General features: G+C 43.6%; 1 protein-coding gene across 1 annotated transcript in view; it reads left to right on the plus strand.

Annotated features, from left to right (window-relative positions):
- Positions 1-22,959, plus strand: part of aclya (ATP citrate lyase a) — a 107,253-nt gene that overhangs the window by 10,649 nt on the left and 73,645 nt on the right. The window contains exons 2-4 of the mRNA XM_070864606.1: positions 11,656-11,831; positions 18,194-18,316; positions 21,718-21,780. Coding sequence (XP_070720707.1) covers positions 11,673-11,831; positions 18,194-18,316; positions 21,718-21,780 — 345 coding nt within the window. The 5' untranslated portion in view covers positions 11,656-11,672. The remainder of the gene's footprint in view (positions 1-11,655; positions 11,832-18,193; positions 18,317-21,717; positions 21,781-22,959) is intronic.

Here is a 22,959-nt window from a genome sequence, read left to right on the forward strand (position 1 = left end):
GTATCAAGCGATTCTCTTCAATCTTGGTGTTTTACCTAATGTGGAGTAAAGCAGCTTACAATTTGAACTGAACTTTGCTTCACCCTGTGTTAACTCGCAAGCCTTTGGAAAGGTTAAAGAAGTACCTCTGCATAGAACACGGAGATCGGTTCAGAATACGAGGGTGTTTCACTCCGGGGTCTTGCTACCCCACAAGTGGATATTGGGAACTGGGGGACAATTTCTATCAAAAGTCGGTGCTCCGACTGCTGAAGGGAGCAACTGTCTCACTGTACCCACAGTTATTGCTGGTAGTGCCAAATCTCCAACCGGCAGTAGGGCATGATGACATCGCAGTCTTTTGAAGCTCACTCGTGCAATTGCTTGAACATCAGCAATTGATGTCCTGTTTGTGTGTTTTCAGATGTGGGAAAAAGCGTGTATTAAAATGGTCTATTTGCCCTGTAACATGCTGTGACCTAAAACACAATTGTACTGTGTTGCGAAGTGTGGTAATTAATTCTCAAACCTTTTGTTGGTCGGCTTTTGTAAGCTTATTACTGCTGTAAATCAGTAGAATCATCAAATGAAACTGGGATCCAATGGGAAAACACCAGGCCATGGGAAAGGAGAGATTGTGTAACTAGGTGCAGAGTAAATACACAACATTATCACAGGGCAGTCAATGAGATTCTGGTTGTTTTATTTTCTGAATGTCTGCATTCAGTACAAGTTGATCATCACTGCAGTGTGTACAGATATCTGCTTTTACAGAACGTAACTTAATTTGCATTTGAATCTAGGTGAAATATTTAGTTTGATCTTGAATTGTGCCATGTATGTTCTGTTTTATTTGGGATGATATTGCCTCCATTTTGCCCTCTCCGCAAGCCATGTGTCATCTGCAGCTGAAGGGCTATGCCACCTTCTCTCGGTCTGCTCTTGACTCCACATCTTACCATTCAATGATATGAACTCAATTTGATTTCTGCGAGTCTTCACCCACCCTACGTGTTAAATTCATCTGAGCTTCCTGGTTTTGACCATGGACTTGCACAATGCACTTGGCAGAATGAGGATGAACTGGTTTTCGAAACACCTTTCTTTGCTCCACCTTCAGCCCAGTTGAATGCCATCTTGTGTAACGATGAATCCAGATCATCCTCACTGAGGTGTAGAAATTCTGCTAACGGGCATGATGGTGAGATAGAGATAACCCAAATCTAATGGAATTCCACATCTAAGTCGGCCCCCATTGTGGTTAAGAGCAGTTGCCTTCTATGGACTCCACTTCGAGGGGTCTTCAGTCCAACTTTGTTCCCGCATAATTAAAGGACCGATATGAGACTTGTGTTACTTATACTTGCTTCGCCAATGCAGAAACTGCGAGACTAACCTTGCTTTTTACTTTAATTTAGAAATTCAGTTCTTACTTGGACTCTCTATCAGCAAGTTGTACAGTGGTGTTGGGTGACTACCACCCGAGGTAGGGCATTGCAATGGTAAACCACTGCGGCAGCATTTGGGAGAGGTTGTTTAGTCTTGCTGATAAATGGAACCATTAATTCAATAATATATGGACTCCAGCAAAAACTGGAGAGGAAGCCAATGCAAATGATGTGTCGATCAAGTCAAAGATAAACCAGATATCTGATTTGTGTAACACTGAAAAATGTGGGTTTTTTTATAAATGGGGATGGATCAGAAACTAGTGATGTGGCTCCAGGTTCCACTCCACATTTGGCATTCTGTTTTGTTCTACAGGTACAATCAAAGATTTGTCTGTTTGATCATCCGCAAGAGGAGGCCTGTTGGAAGTTGTGGCTCTTGCTCGATGTTCTTTTTATGTGAATTTTGGGTCTTAAGGTTGAGGGATATCTGTACCAAGGAAGGAAGCCACACTGCTGAATTCCCATCAAACATTCTCCTTTTGTTCTCTTTCTCCCCCCTCGCCAACCCAGCAATTAGTATGACATTTCCATTTCACAGACTTTGTGCTATTTCATTTGAATTATGACTAGTTTGTGTCCACTTCCTGAGTATTCCAAAGTAATTTCACACGAGCAGCCAAATGGGAGAAGTGTGAAGTTATCCACTTTGGGAGGAAAACCAACAACAAAAAAAGCGCAATATTTTTTGAATGGTGAGATTGGGAACAGTCAGAGGGACCTGTATGTCCTTGTACATGAATCACAGAAAGTTAACATGCAGGCACTTACGAATGCAAATGGTATGCTAGCTTTTGTTACAAAGGGATTGGAGTACATAGAAACGTAGAAAATAGGTGCAGGAATAGGCCATTCGGCCCTTTGAGCCTGCACCACCATTCAATATGATCATGGCTGATCATTTTTGCAACTTCAGTACCCCGTTCCTGATTTCTCTCCATACCCTTTGATCCCTTTAGCTGTAAGGGCCACATCTAACGCCCTTTTGAATATATCTAACGAACTGGCCTCAACAACTTTCTGTGGTAGAGAATTCCACAGGTGACCCCTGGTTCTGGACTTCCCCAACATCGGGGACATTCTTGCATCTAACCTGTCAGAATTTTGTGTTTCTATGAGATCCCCTCTCATTCTTCTAAATTCCAGTGAATATAAGCCTAGTCGATCCAGTCTGTCTTCTTTGTCAGCCCTGCCATCCCAGGAATCAGTCTGGTGAACCTTCGCTGCACTCCCTCAATAGCAAGAATGTCCTTCCTCAGATTAGGAGACCAAAACTGTACACAATATTCAAGGTGTGACCTCACCAAGGCCCTGTACAACTGCAGTAAGACCTCCCTGCTCCCATACTCAATTCCTCTCTCTATGAAGGCCAACATGTAATTTTCCGCCTTCACCGCCTGCTGTATCTACATGCCAACTTTCAATGACTGATGTACCATGACACCCAGGTCTCGTTGCACCTCCCCTTTTCCTAATCTGTCACCATTCAATAATCTGCCTTCCTGTTTTTGCCACCAAAATAGATAACCTCACATTTATCTACATTGTACTACATCTGCCATGCATTTGCGCACTTACCCAACCTGTCCAAGTCACTCTGCAGCCTCTTAGCATCCTCCTCATAGCTCACACTGCCACCCAGCTTAGTGTCATCTGCAAACTTGGAGATATTACATTCAATTCCTTCGTCTAAATCATTAATGTATATTGTTAATAGCTGGAATCCCAGCACTGAACCTTGCGGTACCCCACTAGTCACTGCCTGCCATTCTGAAAAGGACCCGTTTATTCCTACTCTTGGCTTCCTGTCTGCCAACCAGTTTTCTATCCACGTCAATATATTACCCCCAATACCATGTGCTTTAATTTTGCACACTAATCTCTTGTGTGGGACCTTGTCAAAAGCCTTTTGATAGTCCAAATACACACATCCATTGGTTCTCCCTTGTCCACTCTACTAGTTACATCCTCAAAAATTTCTAGGAGATTTATCAAGCATGATTTCACTTTCATAAATCCATGCTGATTTGGACCGATCCTGTTACTGCTTTCCAAATGTGCTGTTATTACATCTTTAATAATTGATTCCAGCATTTTCCCCACTACCGATGTCAGGCTAACCAGTCTATAATTCCCAGTTTTTTCTCTCCTTTTTTAAAAAAAAAAGTGGTGTTACATTAGCTACCCTCCAATCCATAGGAACTGATCCAGAGTCTATAGAATGTTGGAAAATGACCACCAATGCATCCACTATTTCTAGGGCCACTTCCTTAAGTACTCTGGGATACAGACTATCAGGCCTTCAATTCCATCATTTTCCCTAACACAATTTCCTGACTAATGAGGATTTCCTTCAATTCCTCCTTCTCGCTAGACCCTCGGTCCCCTAGTATTTCCGGAAGGTTATTTGTGTCTTCCTTAGTGAAGACAGAACCAAAACATTTGTTCAATTGGTCTGCCATTTCTTTATTCCCCATTATAAATTCACTTGACTCTGACTGCAAGGGACCTTCACTAATCTTTTTCTCTTCACATATCTATAGAAGCTTTTGCAGTTAGTTCTTAATGTTCTCTGCAAGCTTCCTCTCACACTCTATTTTTCCCCTCCTAATTAAACCCCTTGTCCTCCTCTGCTGAATTCTAAATTTCTCCAAGTCCTCAGGTTTGCTGCTTTTTCTGGCCAATTTATATGCCTCTTCCTTAGATTTAACACTCCCTAATTTCCCTTGTTAGCTACGGTTGAGCCACCTTCCCCGTTTTATTTTTATGCTAGACAGGGATGTATATTTGTTGAAGTTCATCCATGTGATCTTTAAATGTCTGCGAATACCTATTCATCGTCCACCCTTTAAGTATCATTTACCAGTCTATCCCAGCCAATTCACATCTCATACCATCGAAGTTACCTGTCTTTAAGTTCAGGACTCTAGTCTCTGAATTAACTGTGTCACTCTCCAACTTAATGAAGAATTCTACCATATTATGGTCACTTTTTCCCAAGGGGCCTCGCACAACAAGATTGCTAATTAATTCTCTCTCGTTACACAACACCCAGTCTAGGATGGCCAGCTCTCTAGTTGGTTCCTCGACATATTGGTCTAGAAAACCATCCCTTATACACTCCAGGAAATCCTCCTCCACTGTATTGCTACCAGTTTGATTAAAGTCACCCATGATAATTTCCTGTTTGATGCCATCCCCAACCTCACTACTACTGTTTGGTGGTCTGTACACAACTCCCACTAGCGTTTTCTGCCCTTTGGTTTTCCGCAGCTCTACCCATACAGATTCCACATCATCCATACTAAACGTCCTTCCTTACTATTGTGCTAATCTCCCCTTTAACCAGCAACGCTACCCCATCTCCTTTTCCTTTCTGTCTATCCTTCCTGAATATTGAATACCCCCGGATGTTGAGTTCCCAGCCTTGGTCACCCTGGAGCCACGTCTCCATAATCCCAATTACATCATATCCGTTAACAGCTATCTGTGCAGTTAATTCATTCACATTACGAATAAAAAGGAATTAGATGTAGTCCTTACTACTAGGGGGATCAAGGGGTATGGCGAGAAAGCAGGAATGGGGTACTGAAGTTGCATGTTCAGCCATGAACTAATTGAATGACGGTGCAGGCTCGAAGGGCCGAATGGCCTACTCCTGCACCTATTTTCTATGTTTCTATGAATGCTCCTCGCATTGAGACACACAGCCTTCAGGCTTGTTTTTTTTAACACTGTCATTTTAGAGTAATGTTGTACAAGAGTAAAGAAGTCTTGCTACAATTATGCAAGGCGTTGGGTGAGGCCACACCTGGAGTAATGTGTACAGTTCTGGTCTTGCCTAAGGAAAGACCCACTTGTCTTGGAGGGGGTGCCACAAAGGTTCACTGGGCTGGTTCCTGGGTTGAGGGGATTGCCCTATAAGGAGAGATTGAGTAGAGTAGGCTTATATTCCCTAGAGTTTAGAAGAATGAGGTGAGATCTAATTGAAACATATAAATTCTTAAAGGGTTTGACAGGGTTAATGCTGAGAAAATTAGCTGACAGGGGTCGCAGTCTCAGAATAAGGGGTCGACCATTTAGGACTGGGATGAGGAGACTTTTTTTCACTCAAAAGGGTTGCGAATCTTTGGAGTTCTCTACCTCAGAGGGTTGTGGATGTTCGGTCGTTGAGTATATTCAAGACAGAGACCGATAGATTTTTGGGAACAAAGGGATATGGGGATAGTGTGGGAAGGTGGAGTTGAGGTAGAAGATCAACCATGATCTTATTGAATGGCCGAGTATGCTCGAGGGGCCAAATGGCCTAGACCAGTTCCTATTTCTTGTGCTATGTTCTTATGCGAGACAAGGTTTTCATCCCATCAGCCCAAGTGTAATTCAGGCAAACGGCACTCTGAAACAATAACTTTGTCTCTCTCCACAGATGCTACCTGACCTGCTGAGCATTGCCAGCACTCTCTGTTTCGAAGTATAATTCTGACCAGATTTCAGAGATGAAAGGGTTACTGTCCATGTTTGGATTCTCCCTGACCACTTTCAATTTATTTACTGCAGGAGTTAATCTTTAAACTATTCTGGAAGTTTGTGTGTGTGAGCTTCTAACTCAGACTACCTCAATCAATAGAGAGCGATAACACTCACTGCTGTTTACATAGTAAAGATATGGTAACTGCAGAGATGCGTGGATTGTGGGAGGAACAGGTGGTTCCCAAAGCGCTCCACCACAGCGGTTTTCCTCGCCTGGTATCTGGGTCTGTTGTAAACTCATTAATCGAGTTGTTGACTAGTCACAGCAATCAATCTATTATCGATGTGTCCTGTGACTACCAGGATGGTAAAAGACAAACTGGATGGACTTGGTCTTCTTTCATCTAGCAATTCCTATGATGCCTTGCAGGCACTGTGTGGGGCTGCAGTGCCATTCCACTACTTGGGTCTGATGGCCAGCGAGGGACTCTTTTTGCTGAATAGTGGAAAATATTTAAATGGAGAAACTCCTGTGACTCATATCCCAGCTGTCGAGTGGTGTTGAATCTTATAGTGAAGATGAATAGTGTGTTGGTATTCTCTTCCAGGCTTTAGGGGATCTATGTGAACATTGGCATTTGACTAAATGTAGGTTTCTCTTTGACTAGAGGAAAAGCTTCACCAAATATCTCTTGCCTTTTTTAAAAACTTAAAATTTTTTATTTTTGTTATCAAATTCCTCCGTGGCCACATCCCATTCTATCTCTAACCTCCTCCAGCCCTACAATCCTCAGATCTTTGCGCTGCTCTAATTCTGGCCTCTTGAGCATCCCTGATTTTAATTGCTCCACCATTGGTGGCTGTACCTTCAGTTGCCTAGGCCCCAAGCTCTGGAATTCCCTGCCTAAACCTCCCCATTTTGCTACCCCTCTCTCTTCCTTTAAGACGCTCCTTAAGACCTACCTCTTTGACCAAGCTTTTTGATCATTTGCCCTAAATTCTCCTTGTGTGGCTCGGTGCCAATTTTTTTGTCTTGTACTGTGAAGCTCCTTGGGACGTTTTACTTTGTTAAAGGCGCTATATAAATACTTGATGTTGTTTGATTTGTGTTACTTAGTCATTCACGAAAGGACTGAGTCAGCTGTCTGACCATTCACTTAGTTGGCAATCAAGAGAGTAACTCTTACAGATGGTGTACAGCAAACAGTGCAATGGTTTCAACGTTCCAAAAAATAATATTTGCATTGGAAGGTGCTTTGTGTTCAGTCCATTCCCTTTAACTGGAGCATTATTTACATCTGTGGATGTACATGAATGAGTAATGGTAAAACTGAATAATGAAGTGCATCTGCATTGGAGATGAGGTTCTCTGCTTTGAATTTGCATGAAAGAAGATGGGGGCAATGAGATGTGACAGCCTCTAAAGATCAACCTGTCTTGTGACATTCTTACTAAACTGGTAAGTGTCATCGGTGCAAGGAGATTTTTCTAGTTCAATTTTGTTCCTGTTCGTCTGGCTCCAAAAACTCATTATTCTCCCTCTTGCTCGGGAGCAACAGCAAAGTGAATGCTGATTTACACTGCGCTGCTTAGTGTGGTACTGAACCCTACAGAACAGGAAGATCCCAGGTTACGTAAGAACATAAGAAATAAGAGCAGGAGTAGGCCATACAGTCCCTTGAGCCGGCTCCACAATTTAATATGATCATGGCTGATCCGATCATGGACTCGGGTCCACTTCACTGCCCGCTCCAGAAAACTTCTTATTCCCTTTATCGGTTAAGAAACTGTCTGTATCTCTGCCTTAAATTTATTCCTTGGTTACTGTTATATATGCAGACTATAGATAGACTCGTGAGTATTCACTCTATAGTTGCATAAGATGGAGACTTGTTTACCTGATGTACTTTCAATAAGGTTTACACTGTGTATATACTATGCTGACACCACTAGAGGGTGCAACTGGTGGAGACCAGGGTTTCCTGCCTTGGTGGCAGGGGCTGTATAAAAGGGTAGCCACCATGCGGCTGCCTCACTCTGGAGTTATGAATAAAGGACCAAGGTCACTACAGTTTGAATACAATACATTGCCTCGTGGAGTCATTCATAGGTACATTACAGACATAGCCGTTACCTCCTGTTGGCCACTATTGGCAGGGGAGTGCATCAATTAGCCTCTGCTTTCCTGGGCTAAAGAGGGAATAAAATCAGCTGAGGGAGGTTGGGTGTCAGTGCCCTTTCACCTCTGTGACCAGGGTCTAAGTCAAAATGGGAGTGTCCTCTGTCTCGATGTAAAGATCCTAACATGAAATGAGTTTGAGCAGTCTCGATCAAGTTCCTCCCACAGCTTGAAACTGCCCCTAATTTGTCAATGATTAGCAAAGTCACTTGGGCTAAAGGATAGTTGGTGTCAGAAATTTGGGTGGGGGTGCTCAGCAAACTGGAGCTGAGGAAACTTTACTCTGCTATACATGGTCAGGACTGCTTAACGCTGACCGGATGCCTGCAATGGAAACTGTTTCATTCCTTGGCACAAACAGCACCCATCCCCATAACAGTGGTGATGCTATAGTGCCTCAGATCCTGAGACAGTGCTGCAGAGAAACCCTTGTATTCCAACCATTTCTCTGCTTCCCAAATGATTGTAAGTTTTATTATTTAATATTTAATATTTACTATAAAATGGTCTGGTGCAATCATTCCCTTTGTTGACTTGAAGACTACACTTGTTCTTGACTTCGCGATTAGTATTCACAAATTGTGCTCGAGTATAAAATATCTTGCATTGTTTCATATTGAGTCATTGTACAAATCGCCAGACCTATTTCCTCGGGTTTAGGCTGACTCAAGTGCTGCCTTTATTCCTCTTACCAATATTTGTTTTCCTTTTATCTACAAGTATTTCACACAACTGCTGCTGCTGGAAGTGGAAGATTGCTGTTTCTATAGCTTGACAATTTGAACAGACCAGTGGACCAATTAAGTAGAAGAGGGAGAGTGTATCTTTCTTTATCAGCCAAGGTTATCAGAGCTACGACTGCACGCTCCCAGCTATACAATACTGATACTACAAGGAGACACATGAAATGCAGTGCAACATTTATCTCTCTTTCTTTATCTGGGGGTTAAAAGTATTTATTGAATTGTACAAATATCTTTGCAGCCGATTTTTACAACTTTGTGCAGGGCTCTCAGCATTGGAAGCGTATCTTGTTTACCAGGTTATTTCTCCAAGATAGCTTTTTTTAAATAAGAGTGGCACTCTGGCTCTGGTCTCTGTTGTTTGACACGGGTTGCAACTTGTGAAAATATTATTTATATAGTATTAATCGTAACTCTCGGAAACCTCTCAAAATGCTTCACATGGTGAATTTATTTGAAGTATCTGTTGCGTGGGGAAACCCTGCATATATTGTAGTGCTGTGGGATACACCATGTGTTGAGCGTTCATGTTTCTAAGCTGGGTTATCTATTTCTGAACCAACAGCAATATAAAAAATGTTAATTGGTGCGTCTTTTATATTATCTTGTGATTACATAAACTTTTATCCAAGTTTTAAATTCAGTTTATCCAAGCTGTCCAGCTCTAAATTAAGTTGCCTTAGAATATATTCAAGACAGAGACTGATAGATTTTTGGGAACGAAGGGATATGGGGATAGTGCGGGAAGGTGGAGTTGAGGTAGAAGATCAACCATGATCTCTTGTGACAGCAAAAACTATTTTTACTCCACCATTTCCCTGTGCTGTGTGTCACTAAGTGCTTTGGTTATTAATGACCAGTCTGTCTGCCAAATTGCATACACTTCTATCACCGTGATGACTACCAGACAGTGGCTATTAAATTGGGGATAGAAAAGTTATTTAATATATTGGCTCAATTAGCTACATTTTTGTGCTCTTCCCTTGAAGAATAGTGTGAAGCGGTGAAAGAATTCGTGGGCTGATTAACAGTCTGACAGGCCTTGCGTGAATGCTCCTTCCATGGATCATAGAATGGTTACACGATAGAAGGAGGCCATTTGGCCTGTCGAGACCGTGCCGGCTCTCTGGAAGAGCACTTCTAGTCCCACTCCCTTTCCCCGTAGTCCTGCAGTTTTTTTTCCTTCAGGAACTTATCCAATTCCCGTTTGAAAGCCACGATTGAATCTGCCTCCACCACCCTCTCAGGCCGTGCATTCCAGATCCTAACCACTCGTTGCATAAAATATGTTTTTTCCTCATGTCGCCTTTGGTTCTTCTGTCAGTCATCTTAAATCTGTGTCCTCTGGTTGTCGACGCTTCATCCAATGGGAGCAGTTTCTCTTTGTCTAGACCCCTCATGATTTTGAACACCTCCATGGACCGTAACCATCTTTATATCTGTCGATAGGGCAGTTAGTCCTGTACAGACAGTTTTATGGAGTCCCACAACTATACGATGAGAGGGGCGACCCACACCTTCAGTCGTGAGTATCCCACTGGAATTCCAAGCCGGACTGCAGTCACCGGTCCTGTGTGGAGCTGGGTTCTAACCCTGCACCTCCTGAGCATTAGTGTGGCGCAGCGGAGCAAAACATCCACCTCTCACACAACCCACTGAAATCATTGAGCTGAGGAATGTTGGGCAGATGTACAGGAGGCTTACGGGTCTGTTCCTGGGGGTAGGAATGATCTGAGGGGATAAATTGAGTATTGCACAACACTGAACTGTCAGTGCACTGACACCAATATGCGTGCCTGTTGCTGGCCTGAGACCAATAGGTACAGCTTGCAATTCTCAGGCTGAAGCATCCAACTGGTGCTGTGGGCTGTGGATCGCACTGCACCGATCGGGATAGCCCTGCACACGTTCAGTTGCGAGCTGCGTTCCTGACTCTCTCTCACAATACTAATGGGTTTGAGAACTTCAGCAGCTTGAGTCTTTTAATGTTTTGACAAAGTATTCCCTGTGTGCGCACACCCTAATTGAGCACTTTTAAAATCCAATTTGACTCCAGTGCGGTGTCAAGTCCAAGCAGTGTGCAGCAACCTCCGAGGCATCATGTATGTAGGCAGATTGGGTTTGAAGTCATTGAGAGTATAACTAAACCTGCACAGTTGATGGACTTATTATTATTGATTGAAAGGCACTCTGATGAAACACTTGAAATGGAATTCACATGGTTCTGATCATGGGCATTGAATGCTTAGTCTACTACATTCATTTTGTGCCACTACCACAGATTCAGTCTTGAAAGAAAAGAAAGACTTGCATTTATATAGCACCTTTCATGACCACTGGACATCCCAAAGCGCATTACAGCCAATGAAGCACATTTTTTGGAGTGTGGTCACTGTTGTAATGTGGGAAACATGGCAGCCAATTTGCACACAGCAAAGTCCCACAAACAGCAATGTGATAATGACAAGGTAACCTGTTTTAGTGATGTTGATTGAGGGATAAATATTGGCCAGGACACCGGGGAGAACTCCCATGCTCTTCTTCGAAATAGTGGCCACCTGAGAGAGCAGACGGTGCCTTGTTTTAACATCTCCGAAAGACAGCACCTCCGACAGTGCAGCACTCCCTCAGCACTGCACTGGGAGTGTCAGCCTAGATTTTTGTGCTCGTGTCTCAGGCTGGGACACCCACTCCAGTGTTCACGGGTGCGTTGAAGGCATTTTGTAAAGAGCAAAACTCTGCTGCTTTGGACTATGGGATTTGAATTCGATTTCTTGTCTCTTCACTTAACATTGATGATTTTACTTTTAATATTTAGATTTTTCTTCACTTGCAGAAACCAACTGAACGGCTATGTCTGCGAAAGCCATATCTGAGCAGACCGGTAAAGAATTCCTTTATAAATACATTCGCACACAGGTTGCAATCCAGAACAAGTTCAGATATGCCAGAGTGCAACCTGAAACCGACTGGGTTCGCCTCATCCAAGATCACCCCTGGCTCCAGACTGAGGTGGGTGTGTAGCACATGTTGATAGCCATGTTGAAGGATGCAGTGGTGTTTTTAGAAATGCAAATGCTGCAGCACGAGCGAAAGGTCAGCTACAGTGATCAAATATCTTATGAATATGCAGCAACTGTACAACTCTATGTAAATTAAAAGTTTACCTATTCAAAAAGGAAGAAAGGGATACACTTGAATGATTACAGGCCAGTCAGTCTAACCTCGGTGGTGGGCAAATTGTTGGAAAATGTGCTGAGGGGAACCGTATTAATCATCACTTAGAAAGGACAGTCAACATGTAATTGTTATAGGAAGGTTGTGTCTGACTAATTTGACTGGATGTTTTTTGAGGGGTTAACAAGGAGGGTTGATGAGGGTAGTGAGTTTAATGTAGTCTACGTGGATTTTAGCAAGGCTTTTGACACAGTCCCACATGGCAGACTGTACGAGAAAGTGGCAAGTTGGATCCAAAATTGGCTCCGTAGCAGGAAGCAAAGGGCATTGTTCAATGGATGTCTTTGTGACTGGAAGGTTATTTCCAATGGGGTTCCGCAGGGCTCAGTACTAGCTCCCTTGCTTTTTGTGGTACAGGTATATAATCAATGATTTAGACTTCATAGTGGGCATGATTAAGAAGTTTGCAGATGATACAAAGATTAGCTGTGTGATTGATAGTGAGGAAGAAAGCTGCAGACAACAGGACAATATCAATGGACTGGTCATGTGGGCAGAAAAGTGGCAAATGGAATTCAATCCGGAGAAGTGTGAAGTAATGCATTTGAGAGGGATAACAAGGCAAGGGAATACACAATAAATGGTAGGATTCTGAGAAATGTAGAGGGACCGAGGGAGTGCATATCCACAGATCCCTGAACGTAGCAGGATAGGTAGATAAGGTGGTTAAGAAGGCATATGGGATACTTTCCTTTATTAGTCGAGCATAGAATATAAGAGCAGGGAGGTTATGCTAGAACTGTATAAAACACTAGGCCACAGCTAGAGTACTGTGTACAGTTTTGATCACCACAATACAGGAAATATGTGTTTGCACTAGAGAGGGTACAGAGGAGATTTGAGGATGTTGCCAGGACAGGAGAATTTTAGCTGAGGAAAGATTGGATAGGCTGGGGTTGTTTTCTGTGGAACAGAGGAGGCTGAGGGATCTAAAATTGTGAAGGACCTAGATAGTAGATAGGAAGGACCTATTTCTCTTCGCAATGATTGAATTAATTGGTAGAAGAAGGATTAAAGGGGAGTTGAGAACTGTTTTCACCCAGAGGGCGGTGGGGGTCTGGAACTCACTGCCTGAAAGGGTGGTAGAGGCAGAAACCCTCATTGCATATAAAAAGTACTTGGATGTGCACATGAAGTGCTGTAACCTACAGGGCTACAGACCAAGTGCTGGAAAGTGGGATTAGGTGGGATAGCTCTTTTAAGGCTGGCACAGACACAGTGGGCTGAGTGGTCTCCTTCTGTGCCATGAAATTCTATGATTCTAGAAGGAATTTGGATCTCCAATTCCAATTGTAGAGCTCCATTTATGGAGGAGTTAAACAGTGTGTGATTAAATCAAGGGTCGTATTTATTTAAAAAGGGTTATTTTAAAAATCAACATTAGCGAGTAGGAAGGAGCGAATCCTTTTCTTCCTGGTTCAATTTTATTAATTTCATAGTACTGCCCCAGGTGAAATGTCCTTGCTGGGATCGACACACTTTCACTTTCAGGCACCCAATGTCTGCATCAGGCACCTATCACATCTAGTTGCAGAACAATGTACCTCTGTCCCAATATTCCACAGCAACCAGCCCCGGGTGACATTCCAATTACAACCAAATTATGGGCTGTTTCACACTGTAGACCCATAACCACTAGACTGAGATTGCTCAAACTCAACTCTCGGGATCCCTGTAGTCAACAGCAGAAGAGACATTTATCCCATCAGATCTGTGATGGATTTAAGTGCCAGTTCTTTGAGATGAAAGATAAGTAATGTGCTGTGCCACCCAGTTCCCCAGAGCATTCTTTTTTTAAAACCTAATTATATTCATGAGGCTGGTGAGCCTAAAAAAAGAAAGACTTTAATTTATATAGCACCTTTCACGACCACCGGACGTCCCAAAGCGCTTTACAGCCAATGAAATACTTTTGGCGTGTGATCACTTTTGTAATGTGGGAAACGCAGCAGCCAATTTGCGCGCAGCAAGCTCCCACAAACATCCTCATCATAGGCGGTCCCTCGAAACAAGGGTGACGTGCTTCCACGCCCAAAAAAAGGATGAGTTCACAGGTGTTTCGAAAGAAGAACCCGAACTACATCCTGAATGGTGGAAGATGTCTGTGCGTGGATTTTTTTTAATGTGGGGTGGCCGTTGCACACCAGCCACCACACGGGCTTGACAGAGCTAGGTCTTGGTCCAGTGGCAAGGTCAGGCACCTATCTTTTTTTTCTTTTTTAGGCCCACCAGCCTCAGCAACAGCCGCACCAATATAATTAGGCTTTAAAAAAGAATGCTCTGGGGAATTGGATGGCACAGCACATTAGCTAATTATCTTTCCCACAAACAGCAATGTGAAAATGACCAGATAATCTGATTTTTGTTATGTTGATTGAGGGATAAATATTGGCCCCAGGACACTCCCCTGCCCTGTATTTGTCGTCTTCCTAAACGTAGAAATGTGTTTATAGCCTTCCGGATTCAACATTGTGTTAACAATTTCAGATCCTAACCTCTGCCTCCATTTTTTTCCGGACCACAGCTGTTGATGATTCCGCTGTACCCATTTACACCTCTTCCTGACCCACCTTTTGTTTCTTTACTTGTCCCATTTTTGCCGTGTACAATCATAACTTTTGTCATTTAATCTTTCCTGCCTTCCATCCTATAACATACTTTCGCTTTTGTTCTTTTGTGTGTCAACCGTGGCTCAGTGGGTAGCGCACACACTTCAGTCAATGGGTTGTGGGTTCCAGTCCCACTCCAGGAACTTGACCACATTAAAAAAAAATCTAGGCTGACACTCCAATGCAGAGCTGAGGGAGTACTGCACTGTCGGAGGTGCCGTCTTTCAGATGAGATGTTCAACCGAGGCCCCGTCTGCTCTCTTGGGTGTACGTTAAATATCCCATGGTACTATTTTGAAGAACAGCAGGGGAGTTATCCCCGGTGTCCTGGCCAATATTTAACCCTCAATCAACATAACAAAAACAGATTATCTGGTCATTATCACATTGCTGTTTGTGGGAGCTTGCTGTGTGCAAATTGTCTGCCGTGTTTCCCACATTACAGCAGTGACTACGCTTCTAAAGTACTTCATTGGCTGTAAAGCGCTTTGAGATGTCCGGTGGTCGTGAAAGGCGCTATATAAACACAAGTCTGTCTTCCCCCCCCTCCCCCCGGCTCCTTCCCTGCCTCTGTTATATCTCTAACTTTTCCAGTTCTGACAAAGGTCAGCAACCTGGAACGTTAACTCTGCTCCTCTCCATAAATGCTGCCTGGCCTGCTGAGTATTTCCAGCACTTTTATTTTTATTTCAAGTTTCCAGCATCCGCAGTTTGCTTTAGTATGTAGAAGCGAATGGATTACTGTCCCAACAGCAGCATCTGCTGCGATAAATGAGATCCCGTGAACTGGGTGCAACTTATTTTAACTTGTGCATTTGACTTGCATTTTTTGAGTTTGTTTGCAGGGGACAGCAGGTTTTTGGAGCATTTTCATGCAGTAGGTTTTTGTTGAAATGGAACGGAATCTTCTGTCTGAAATTGGCTGCGTGTTGCAGTGGGAAGTGGGTATATGCACTGGGGTCTCTCGTCTATCACCCTTTCCCCAGGTGGTAATGACTCGCTGGGGTACAGTTCCACTGGTGCCGGATGTCGCCTGGTATCTTGCCTCAATGGCCATTCCTCGTGTGTTAGCAGGCTATTCAACCGTGAGAGCCGTCAGAGCCAAGTCCAATCCTGTTCCCACCTAATATTCCACCATTGCAATGTTGTGAAATTGAGTTCAATAAATCTGGTCATTTGTGATCTGGCACTAGGAAAAATTATGGAAACACGAAGAAAAATTAAAATCCAACTGCCTCACATGGCCTTCAGGAAAGGGAACTTGCCACCCCTACTGGTCTGACCTGCACTTGATTCTAGTCAACACGATTTGACTCTTACTGCCCTCTGAAGTGGCTTAGTGAGGCGGGAGGCCACCACCACCTACTCGGGCAAGTAGGAAAAGGCATTTAAAGCAGCCTGGTCAACATTGCCCGTACCCGGAGGGGAACCGAAACCTGCCGGAGTTGCTGGCTGTTCAAGAGGAGAGGGACACTCTTGACTGACTTTAATTCCTTCCCAAGCACAAGGAGGCCGAGGGTAACGAAACCCCCCAACTGGTGCTCTGCCTGAGGTCAGCTAACTCTGGGTGGATTAAGGAAACAAATTTGGGCTATCCTGGTGTGTGTGACTTGGTCCCTTTCAGAGTAGCTGGTGCACTCTCTTCTTCCGTGCTACCCATGTGTGGGCTGAGCAGATCCTTTGCACAAGTTGAGCAAATTGTCCTGTGCCAGGAATATCTGTCCACATACACGTTTTGGGGATACACCACGAAGGTAGCAGGAAATAGAGGAAAACCGGAAACTTGGCAGAAATGCCGGTAATTTGAGGCTTTTTGATTAAAATTGAAATAAACTCTGAAACTCTTCCTAAATTTAAAGTGTTCTTGTGTTATTTTGGAGCTTTGAATTTAGACTTGTCTGATATTTTTAAAAGCAAGAATTGGATCCAATGGAGAAAAATGTTGGCTGCTTCTAAATGTCATTGGAAAACGGGAAGAGGGTGCAATGGTGACCCCCAGAAACAGCAATAGAGAAGCTGTATTCGTACTGTATTGAACTCGTCTCATCATCCATTACTGTCCAATTGTAATACCTGTGAATGTTGGGGACTTGTAGCTGGCCCTAATGTGGGTTTAAATATCGTTGTTTTTAATTGGTTAAGGATACACATTTCTATAGTTTTTTTGTATGGTGTTCTGATTTCTCCCCAAGGCTCTTGATATTGACCACCATGTGCTGACCAGTAGGTGATTCATCACGCTGGCCTTTGACTCTTGGTGTTCTGCTGTCCCTCTTTGGCATGTTTATGTCCCTCCCGTTCACAAGCCCTCCTTCCAGAGACCGCAGGAGTGCGATCAGGAGCTGTGTGGGTGCAGATGTGCATCTAAAACCACCGTCGTACCGAGCACTGAACTCCCGGATTGCACATAAGTGTGATGTCTTGTAGCCTGAGTCCACTGTATTGCTCTCTCGAATGCGTAGCTCAATGTATCACTGCACGCTTAATTTGAGTACAGCAGGCGGCAGTGACTTACGAAAGCTTCTAAAGGTTAATGGTTCTGTATCGTGCTCTGGCAAGCCAGACATTTGGAAATCAGTTTCAGACTAATTAAATTTTCTTTTTTTAAACTCGCGACTGCCAGTAACGTCATTTTACATAAATCTGTTTGATAAAATTGGCTTTCACAATTAAGTGGATCGTGAGCCCGACCAATTTGGCAGAAACGTCATTGTTGCATGTCCTGCTCTGAACGCATAATTCAATTTTTATTGACTCTTCCTCTTAAGCTGTGACCTTCTCAAGGTTAAGTTTGTTTTCTGGATTACTTTTCACAAGTTGGAATCTAAAGGATGTGGGATGTAATCCAAACAGCAAGATTGTCGAGATTCTGACAAAAAGAATCATATTTTGTTGGAGGAGGAGGAAGACAGTGGAAGGGAACCTGAATTTGACCAGCATCAGATGTTGCAACAAACTACTCCCTACCATGAATAAATTCTGCTCCAGTTGTGTCCTGAGTGGATATGTCTGGCTAATCTTGCACACACACACAAATTAAACTCCATTTCATGGAAGTTAAAGAAAGACTTGTATTTCTATCGCGTCTTTTGCAACCTCAGGGGTGTCCCAAAGTGCTTTACAGCCAATGAAGTACTTTTGAAGTGTAGTCACTGTAATGTGGGAAACGCAGCAGCCAATTTGCACACGGCAAGCTCCCACAAACAGTGATGTGATAATGACCAGATAATCTGTTTGTGATATTCATTGAGGGTTAAATATTGGCCAGGACACTGGGGAGAACTCCCTTGCTCTTCTCCAATAGTGCTATGGGATCTCTTACATTCAACTGAAAAGTAATTCATTAGCTGTGAAGCGCTTTGAGATGCTCTGAGGATATGAAGGGTTCTATATAAATTCAAGAAGTTCTTTCCTTGTTAAATTCCAAGCGGTTGAGTTCCTCTGTTCTTTTGGCCTGCATATCCAAGTACTTCATTTGAAATCTTGTTTTAATTGGCTCAACCTTTGTTTTGTTTTCTCTCTCTCTAGAATCTGGTGGTGAAGCCAGACCAGCTGATTAAGCGGCGTGGGAAACTGGGCCTGATCGGGATTAACCTGGGTTTGGAAGGAGTGAAGGAATGGTTAAAGCCACGGATGGGATGGGAGACCACGGTGAGTGCTGTATCCTGTATGGAGTGGGACAGGGGCTGACAGAGAGGCCAACACGACTGCAGTGGAAAGTGTATTGCTTGACTGATCTAACTGCCGTGAGATTTAACTTTTCTATTACGGTGACACGCTGATTCATTGCAATGATTCATCTTCTATTTGATAACTAAATTGCTGCGGCAGACTTGCAGCTAGGAAGCCTGCCAAGTGGAGTTGTCTTGTCCTTGTTGAAGGTTGAGCTGTGTGACACCCATTCTTCAACTGGTGGGGAAAGCTAGAGAGTTTGAAGTGCTGCAACCTGCAGCATGCATACAGATTCCGGTTCAGGATGTTGCATTAAAATTAACTGACTGGTAATGGGCCCACGTCCGAATTTGAAGCCAAGGCAATGGCTCATGATTTTTCTTTGGAGTCGTTGGGCAGGTGTGGTGGGGAATTTGAACATAATAAAAATGTTAGCTAGTGTTTGCGTTATGCACTCCCAAGGATCGATGTACCCCTGGTTAGATTCATTGGAAATCTCCCCCCGAACCCCCCCCCCCCCACAAACACCTCCATTACCTCCAATTCAGTTATCTAGACATCTGTTATAGCCGACACTGGATGCAGAATTGTGGGCACTCTTTTTTTTTTTTCATTCAAACAAAAATGTTTACACTGTAAATCTGGCAAACCAACCTCTGAACCCAAGCAAAGGATGCTTTTCCCTTTAACTACATTCAGACAGGCACTTGACGGAAGCCTTCGGTGAATTTACAAACGGGGTTTTGGGACCGTGCTGTCACTGCTCTGCTGACGTTTCTGGGCTGGAATTTGAAAGCAGCGTGAAAGTTCAGCTTCATAACACATCTGATGCAGACAGCTTGTCGCTTGGTGAGCTGTCCTTCCTCACAAATACAATGACGGCTGTTGGTGAAACGCCAGACCGAGGGGACAGTCCATTAGGGAATGGGAATAACGGTGCTGCTTCCAGCACCAGAGCCGTAATGAAGTTGTCTGCTTGCATTTTGATTGATGTATTTGACATGTGAAATTGAATTTAAATGCCAACCACAGCAGCCTCTTCCAGTGATGTTCAATTGCTTTGCTCGGGTCTAAACAGAGGAAGACTTCAGCATTTGGCTCCTATCAGTAATTAGTCACGCTCTGTAGAATCAACATGTTGGAACTGCGAGATATGGTGTCTTGATGGGAATCACTGTCTCGCTCACCACATTGCTTGCCTTTTCCTTCACCCCACCAGACGATGCCGAGCTGTCCAGCTTCATGCAGCATTGCAGAGTCTGCAACATAGAAATGGCCACTCAGCCCAGAGAAAGTTAAACCCAGAACAATTCTGTCCGATAAGACGGGGTAAAGGGTCACAGGTTTGAGGTTGCGAAGGGCACAGTTCAGGATGAACACCAGGATTGACCCGGAAGGAGGAGATGGGAAGAGTTGTTGAGGCCAGGACACAGTTTTACTCATTGCTTGTCAGCTCCTGTATCGCAAGCAGCCCGTCGTACGGCAAATCGATGGGTTTATAAAAAAAAAAGGCTCTTTAATAGTATATAGAATGTACATCTATTTAAAGATTAATTCTACAACTGATCGGCAGAGTTAACAAAATGATAAAGCATGACAATCCGAAATTAAAACTGGAAACGCTGGGAAATGTGCAGCAAATCTCAGTATCTGAAAGTGAAAACAAGTTCACCTTGATGAAAATCTACAAAGCTGTGGAGGGTGTTAGAAATGTTTCATTTTTTGGCACCCACTCCACTTTTCCTTGGCGGTGCTCTGATGCATGGCAAACCTGTGCTCCATCCATGACCTTTGAACCAGTTGCTACGACATATGCAGTACAGCGTAGTGGGGATCCTCTCGGCCTGGGTTGGGGAAGGGGGGGAGGGGAGAGAGTTGGTTGGCTCTGCTTTGAGCGATTCAGGATCAAACCTGTATTTCCAGCTGCGGTGGCACCAGACTTGGGTGTCAGCTGTGGCTCAGTGGGTAGCACTCTTGCCTCTGAGTCAGAAGGTTGTGGGTTCAAGTCCCACTCCAGAGATTTGAGCACAAAAATCTAGGCTGATATTCCAGTGCAATACTGAGGGAGTGCTGCACTGTTAGAGGTGCCATGTTTTGGGTGAGAAGTTGAATTGCTCTCATAAGATCCCATGGTATTTTGAAGAAGAACAGGGGAGTTCTCACCGGTGTCCTAGCCAGTAATTATTCCTAAATCAACATCACTAAAACAGATTTGGTCATTATCACACTGCTGTTTGTGGGAGCTTGCTGTGCGCAAATTGGCTGCCGTGTTTCCGACATCACAACAGTGACTACACTCCAAAAGTACTTCATTGGCTGTAAACCTCTAGACTGGTTACCTCTATACTTAACTATTCCAATGCACTCCTGGCTGGCCCCTCTCATTTCTGTTCTACATAAACTTGAGGTGATCCAAAACTCGGCTGCCCGTGTCCTAATTCGCACCAAGTCCCTTTCACCAATCACCCCTGTGCTCGCTGACCTACATTGGCTCCTGGTTAAGCAACACTAAATTTCAAAATTCTCATCCTTGTTTACAAATCCCTCCATGACCTCACCCCACCTTATCTCACATCTCTTCCAGCCACTCCCCCCCTCCCCCCCGCCCTGAAATAGCTGCGCTCCTCTGATTCTGCCCTCTTGAGCATCCCTGATTATAATCGCTCAACCATTCGTGCCTTCTGTTGCCTATGCCCTACGTTCTGGAACTCCCTGCCTAAACCTCTCCGCCTCTCTACCTCTCTTCTCTTATTCAAGACGCTCCTTAAAACCTACCTTTGACCAAGCTTTTGGTCACCTGCGCTAATTTCTCCTTATACGGCTCGGTGCCATTTTTGTTGGCTGATAATACTCCCGTGAAGCTCCTTGGGCTGTTTTACTGTGTTAAAGGTGCTATACAAATAAGTTGTAAAATGCTTTGGGCGGTTGTGAAAAGCACTGTGTATAAATGCAAATCTTTCCTTCCAATGCGAAAGTGCATCCTCATTGCTGTTAGATTGATAGTTTCTTAATACAGCAGCTTTATACGATAAGCCTGCGGGCAGTTGCAGATGTAGTTCAGTGGAAGGGAATTTGACTGCAGATCGAGCTCCCTGGTTATAAATCTGGGTCCCTCCTGTACTGTTGTGTGCTATAAATAAAGGTATCATGGCCGATATTCCTGTCGCCACCAGCATCTCATTGCTGTTTGTGGGATCTTGCTGTACACAAGTTACCTGCAGTGTTGGTCTACAAAAGGTGTTGGCATACAACAGATTATTCTGAATTGCAAAGTATTTCTGAGCAGCACAAGATTCTATATACTGATCAGTTCATTGTTTCGGGTGGAATGCAATAGGTTTTTGGTATTCTCTTGCTGATTTAACTCTTTATTTAACCAGGTTGGACGGGCAAAGGGTGTTTTGAAAAACTTCCTGATTGAACCATTTATACCTCACGCACAGGTTAGTCAAACCATAAGCTGCTTTTTTAAAAAAAATAAATTAATTTGGCTTTTGCTACTGGGGCAATGTCAAGAAATATATTCTGTGGCAGCTCTGAGTTTAAATAAACCGTGTTTAATCCTGACTTGCAATACTCTTCACAGCTCAGTAGTTTTTGTCTCTTTGATTTAAAATATTCTGACAGTTTTGACGGGAGCAAAGCTTGGGTCCCTGGGCTAGAAGCTGGGAGCATGAATGACAGTAAACACTCTGCGTCAATGCATCGGGATGCAATGCTGCAATTTATTCCGGTTTCCGATCGCTTGAGGTACCTTGTTTGCTTAGCAAGTGCACATTATAGAAGTAGTAATATCTGAATGGAATTGTGAATAGGCGTGTTCTTCGTTCACAAGATTTCTGGATCCTTCCTCTAGAATACAAAGCTAGGTGGGAGGATAAACTGGTCAGAAGAATGGAAAAGCAGAATATTTTTTGAAAAGTGAGACTTGTAAATCTTGGTATTCCAATGGATTTGAGTGTCCTTGTACACATCACAAAGTTAACATGCAGGTACAGCAAGCAATTAGTAAGGCAAATGGTATGTTAGCCTTTATTACAAAGAGGGTTGGAGTATAAGAGTAAGGAAGTCTTTTTGCAATTATATAGAGCTTTAGCAAGATCACACCTGGAATACTGTGTCCAGTTTTAGTCACCTTGCATAAGGAAGGATAGGATATACTTGCCTTAGAAGGTTCACCAGATTGATTCCTGGATGAGAGAGCTGTCCTACGAGGAAAGACTGAGTATACTAGGCCTATATTCTCTGGAGGTTAGAACGAGAGGTATCTCATTGAAACATATAAAATTCTTTGGGGCTTGACACAGTCGATGCTGAGCGGCTATTTCTCCTGGCTGGGGAGTCTAGAGCTAGCGGTCATACTCTCCAGATAAGTGGTCGGCCATTTAGGATTGAGATGAGAAATTTTTTCACTCAAGGTTGTGAATCTTTTGAAATTCTCTTCCCCAGTGGGTTGTGGATGCTCAGTTGATTATATTCAAGAAAGATCGCTAGAATTTTGGGCACTAAAGGAATCTTGGGATATGGGGATCGGGCGGGGAAAGAGGAGTTGAGGTAGAAGATCATCCGTGAACATATTGAATGGCGGAGCAGACTCGAGGGGCCGTGTGGCCTACACCTGC

This window comes from Pristiophorus japonicus, chromosome 21, assembly GCF_044704955.1.
Source record: "Pristiophorus japonicus isolate sPriJap1 chromosome 21, sPriJap1.hap1, whole genome shotgun sequence".
Classification (NCBI taxonomy): Eukaryota; Metazoa; Chordata; class Chondrichthyes; family Pristiophoridae; genus Pristiophorus; species Pristiophorus japonicus.